Raw genomic sequence first — 6,000 nt, forward strand, 5'->3', positions numbered from 1 at the left:
GGGTCAAGTTGAAGAATATGTATTTCCAACAGCATAAGTTCTTGTTATGCCCATCTTCTTATGGGAAGTGCCAGTTAGAAGTTTTGTATGAACCTCTTCTTATGTAGCCATCTCCTGCTGGAGCAGTCCTTCCTGGGGTCTCCATGGCAATACCACTTTTTGTAGCTTGAAATGAAGGTACTGGTTCTGTTGTATGCTGCACTTCACATTACACAGTACTAGTCCTAGGCTTTGGGTTATTTTAAACATCCATTCTGAACTCCAAATTATTCCTAAAGTCATTTGGAAATGGAATGCAAACCCTGTGGGTCAGAAAGCTTACTGTGTTAAGGAAGTATAGAGGCCCACCAGGTGTTCAGGATACGTTCTGGTGTGTCCACTGGTGGGAACACAGTGGTTGCATCATTACAACAGTCAGGACCGTGAGCCCTCCATTGTGTGCTGTTACAGAGAGTAAAAGCCTTGACAATTAAGGATCTTCCCATTCAATGAAACATAGATACGTTGTCATTCCTTCACAGCCACAAACAGCCTCGGCTAAGAGAGGATGCAAAGAGGACATGGTAAGCCTTTAGAGCAGTGGAAGAAATTTTAAGAAAGCGTTGGCCTTAGCAGAAATGTCTACAGGGTTGTAGGGGGTTAAAGAGGGTAAGCTTTAGAATTCATGAATCACTCCTCCAGTTCTGATTGCTGGGATTCTCTCTTGTAGCTTTTCTCAGGGCTGTTGGTCAATCTCACAACCGTTGTGCCTTGGCTCTCATGGCTTCAGTACTTGAGCATTCCTCGGTATGGCTATGTGGTAAGTTCTCTTCTGTCCCTCTGACTAGTCCATCGTTCCCAAGCTGGTACAAGCAGAAGAAGCCTGACCATCGCATGTCCCCAGACATGAGCTGTGGAGGTCTCCCAGGAATTTTCTTTTAGGAGCAGTGATGGAGCCTTTCCTGTTAAGCCTTGGGCCACCTTGATGATCACCTGGCTTTCCCCAGTCACCCTGAGGTGTGAGGGAGGTGAAGGGTAGGGTCTAACTCATAGTGAAGCAGGAAGATTGACTAACTGATGTAAAGACTGTTGTTGGTTTTCAGTTCAATAAGGAAATACATGAGAGGATGGGAGTCTAGAATACATGTTTTATATTGTGAGGGAAATTAGAAGAAAAACCAAAACTACGTAATATTCACAGCCACTATTGGCTTTAAAACCTAATTAACTCTGAAGAAAACTTAATATATTATAATTGAATTTCTTATTACCAAGAATTATACCTGATTTTGATTAAAAAAACAAACACAAGAATCATATAAAATATGTTACCATAAATTAACAACAGTCATTGAGTATCAAGGCATCATTTTTGTTACCGTGTTTATGGGCTTACAACATTGGGGGGAGAAGGAGGAAGGTGCTATGCACAAATATAGCCAGAGGCCTCTGGCAGAATACTTTCTTTTCTTTGTTAGAAGCCAAAAATCCCACGCCCATTCCTCCTGACTACCAGGAACAATCATTTTAGCGGCTCTGGTGTGACAGACTGTGAATGTGAGGCTTGGTTTGTTTTCAGAAATAACAATAAAGATTAAACTAAAAGATGACCTTGTGATAATTCTTTGGAACCTTTGACATTAAAACTATTTACCTTGCCCACTCCCTCTTGTGTTATAGGCTTTGCAGCATAATGAATTTTTGGGACTACACTTCTGCCCGGGACTCAATGTTACAACAAACAATACCTGTGACTTTGCAATGTAAGTGATGCGTTTGGTTACTGTTTGGTGTGATGGAGAAAGGCCACTGGGCTGAGCTGGAATGAGTGCTTTCAGGGACCCTGGCTTCTCTGAGACTGAGTTTTCTTATCTGTAAAGTGGGTTGTTGTCCACTAATGCATTAGAAAGTATGGTACAACTCCTAGTATCGACTATGGTCAAAATTGTGTTTAAGTTGGAGAAATGTTTCTTATGGGCTTTTAAAAAGATCCTCTTGCTGTTTTCTCTGTGGGTGTGAGATTTGATTTTCAGAACAATTGCTTTTGGAATGAGCTATGTTGGTATTTTAGCAAGGCCTTGCAGGGTCGGCACTGTCTGGATTATGTAACCTCTATGGGTCCATAACGTTAAGGCTTCTTGTGAGCCCAGCCCATGGCTAGGACTAAGAGCCGAAAGGGCAGCAGACCTGGAAAAGGAGTGGACATTTTCCTGCCACGGTCCTGGTACTTGTCTTTTCCTCCTGCATTTAGGAAACATCATAAAACCAGTCTGCACAGTTTTTGTGTTTGTTTTTTAAACTGACTTGGCATACTGCTAATGGAAGGACTGTACATCTTTCATTAACACATTGTTTGCAGGTAGTTTTTATTGCGCACTAACAGGTGGCGCAGGCCATTTTTGCTAATTTTTTGCGCAAATGGCAATGTTCAGTAAAATTACGATAACTTTAGTTTATGTATTTATATGTTACCCGCATTCTACTTCTAGTCTATAAAAAACGTATTGATACGTGTGCCGTGCTCTACTACCTCCAGTCAACGTAAAATGTATAAATACGTTTCCCGCATACAATGTGTTAAGCTGAGAAGGAAATCCCATTTTTTTTAAATAATGTCAATAAAATAGAAATGCAGATTTTAATAAAATTAGGGAATGTTTTTGAGAGTGACGCTTTCCTCTTCAACGATTATTGCTAAGGGTTTGATTTCAAAACATTAATTAATGGGATGCTGGTATCCTAAGTCTCATGATCATTCAAGTAGATCAGAAATAATTCTGAATAACAGCACAAATTGCTATTTTGAAGAACAGTTGGCTTTTGAATAACACAGGTTAGAACTCTGTGGGTACACTTATAAGGGGACTTTATTTTTAAGTAAATACTGTGAATGTATTTTCCTCTTACTATTTTCTTATTGACATTTTCATTTCTTTAGCTTATGGTATTGTAAGAATATAGTATCTAATACGTATAGCATACAAAACATGTATTAATTGACTGTTATATCATCAGTAAGGCTTTCTCTGGTCAACAGTAGGCTATTGGTAGTTAAATTTGAAGGGAGTCAAAAGTTATCTACACTAATAAAAGAGAAACATGCAAATTGGTGTCACTCCGCTATGCCCACCAGCCCATCCGAGCGACTATGCAAATTAACCCAACAAAGATGGCGGTTACTTTGCATACACAGGCACGGAACAAAGACTGAGTCAAGCCTCGCTGCGGCCGCAGCGGAGAAGCCTAGCCTTGAGGCTTGGCTTCTCTGCTGCGGCCGGACCAAAGGCCTGGGTCCCGGGTGCTGGAGGAAAACTGGTGACAGCAGCCAGGGGAAGGAAGGCCTATTGCGCGAATCTTCGTGCAATGGGCTTCTAGTATGTAAATATTTGACTGTGTATGGGGGTCAGCGTCCCTAACCCCACATTGTTCAGGGGTCAACTGTATTGCCAGGAAACCTCTAGGGAGGAAGAGAAAGTTTCTTTATCTTGACTAAGCCCCTCTTTTGATCTGGGTGTGACATTTTTCAGCACTGCTAAATTCCAGGAGTCACACAGCAATGGTACCAGACAAGAATGGTGGCTGTGCCCATTATTTTTAGTACCGGGTGCTGATCTGACCCGTGGCAGGGCTCCTCCTTCCTGCTCTACTCCAGCTTCCCCGAGGCCTCACCTGATACCTGGGCCTGAGGTGATGTCCTGTAGCTGAGCGTCTGCCAGGCTCATCCCGGTCTTTGTCCCAGAGCTGAGGGAGTGCAACAGTCAGGAAGCCCTTCCCCACCTCTTGTCCTAGTTTTGTGTTCCTTTGTGTGGCTGATTTGTGGGTAATGCGCTCTATAAAGAGCCTTGACCATGTTTGCAAGGGCCTACGTGTCATCTGTGAAAGCGGAGGGTTTCCCTTTCAGGAGAAGTGAAAATTTACTTGATAAACATTTCTGCCTTTGAAGAGAGCAGTTCATAGATTGGGAGCCAAATGAATCTGGAGAGGATAGCAACTTGGTTCAAAGTGTGAGCCTGTGGACTTGGCCAAGTTCCTTAAACCTCAGTCTCTTCATCTTTTAAATGTGTATAATATTCACCCCACTGAGTTGTTTTAGGGGTTAACTAAACTGTGATATGCAGGCTGCTTATCCTGGTAGCTAGCAGAATTGTAAGTACTCATTGACTTTACCTGTTATATATGAAGGGATAGTTATTTCAGACTTGGTAATCTATAGGCTTCTTTAAGGAACAGCAACTATATTGAGTAAAATTGGACAGAAGCTAAGAATGCAGTCATATTCTTTTCTGTTGAATTTCAGATGTACCGGAGAAGAATTCTTGGTAAACCAGGGCATTGATCTCTCACCGTGGGGCCTGTGGAAGAATCATGTAGTCTTGGCATGCATGATCGTTATCTTCCTTATAATTGCCTACCTAAAATTGCTGTTTCTTAAAAAATATACTTAAATTCCTCTTTAATTTACATGATTTATGTACATATTACAAAGGGAGCACCTAGCGCTGGCTGGGTGTCTCGGTTGTTTAGAATGTGGTCCGATATACCAAGGCTGTGGGTTCAGTTTAAGGTCAGGGCACACACAAGAAGCAGTCAATGCATGCACAAATAAGTGGAACCACAAACTGATGCTTTCTCAAATCAATCAATAAAAAAATAAAATAAAAAGGGAGCATCTTGATTTAAGTATTCAGTGGTGTTTTTTGTTGTCTTCATTTCATTTGCCATCATATTATTGTTCAGCCAGAATTTTTTTTTTCAATAAAAACCTTCATAAAAATCATAATAAACTGAATTATGAAAGAACCCAAGTCATAAACTAGTGATATTATATATTGTTTATTAGTTCATCTGGTGATACAGTAACCACATGAGAGAAATCTGGCTTACTGAATTGTCTTAAAATAATTGGACTGTAGAGAGAGACTCGTGACAAGTCACTAATACCTGTTAGCAGCTTCCTCATCTTTAAACTGAGTAGGTGTGCCGATTGCCCTCCAGCTTCCATATGATATGAGTTTATGATCTGCCATTATTTAACAAATAAGAAATAACAACTGTATTGATGCTGTATTGGAAGTATGAAATCTAAACTATGTTGGAAAAACCAGAGTTATTTATAGGATAAAAAAGCCATTATAAAGAAAAAAAGCTTTGATAAACCTTGAAAGGTTAGTAGAACTTACTGAGGTTTCTCTGAGGTGGAATTAGATGATCTCAGGGATCGTGGCTGGGCCTTAGGCTGTAGGTGCAGAGAGCCAGGCCCCGGTGACTGAGCCTTCCTGGGGCAGCTCAGTGCTTCCGTGCATGAGATCACCGGGAACTTTGCTCACATACAGGTGTCTGGGCCCTGTGAGCCCTGACATGTCAGTCTCTCCAGGGCACCTTCATAAAGAACTGTTCATACCAGGAGTTGGTAACTTCTAAGATCCTGAATATTTTAGACTTATGGTATAATAACTGTTATAACTGGCCCTATTCAGGCTTTTTTCTTCCCTCATATACTTCTCACTTATTTACACATCCTCTCTTCATGCTAACTTTTACGAATAATAGGGAAGGGTTCTTCTTTTTTTATTGAAGGGTAATATAGGGAAAAGTACAGTTTAGTGAATTATCATAAAAGGAACAGGCCATGCAACCACTAATCCAGGTCAAGGAGTAGACATTCCAGCATCCAGAAGCCTTGTTCATGCCCCTGTCCCAATCACTACTTTCCCACTTCTCTCTGGGTTATTTTTTTTTTGGTGTATTTTTATTGATTTCAGAGAGGAAATCATTTTAGAGTATCATTTAGCATCAACAGAAGCCCTGCCATGTTGTTGCAATATTTGCCTGGAGACATAGCATTGTATTTTTATCTTTGAACTTTAAGGAACATTTTTCTTCTTTTTTTAAATGACATTTGATTAATGTGTTATGTTGTAAAATATTATCACACTCTCTCTTTACCTGATTATTATCTAACCATCAGGGTTAATCAGTTTTTTCTGTTCTTGGTACAGTTCTTTCTTTTTACACAAGCCA

General features: G+C 40.5%; 1 protein-coding gene across 1 annotated transcript in view; it reads left to right on the top strand.

Annotated features, from left to right (window-relative positions):
* LOC308532280 (broad substrate specificity ATP-binding cassette transporter ABCG2-like) overlaps nt 1-4,660 on the top strand; it is a gene marked incomplete at its 5' end in the record, with an annotated part of 71,993 nt that extends 67,333 nt beyond the window's left edge. Inside the window, 3 exon segments of the mRNA XM_081109642.1 lie at nt 710-799; nt 1,660-1,742; nt 4,277-4,660. Of these exon segments, the coding sequence (XP_080965768.1) occupies nt 710-799; nt 1,660-1,742; nt 4,277-4,424 (321 nt within the window). The 3' untranslated portion in view covers nt 4,425-4,660.
* Between the last annotated feature and the right edge of the window lie 1,340 nt (nt 4,661-6,000).

The sequence above is a fragment of the Myotis nattereri genome (assembly GCF_964212035.1).
Source record: "Myotis nattereri genome assembly, chromosome: 1".
In the NCBI taxonomy this organism is placed as follows: Eukaryota; Metazoa; Chordata; class Mammalia; order Chiroptera; family Vespertilionidae; genus Myotis; species Myotis nattereri.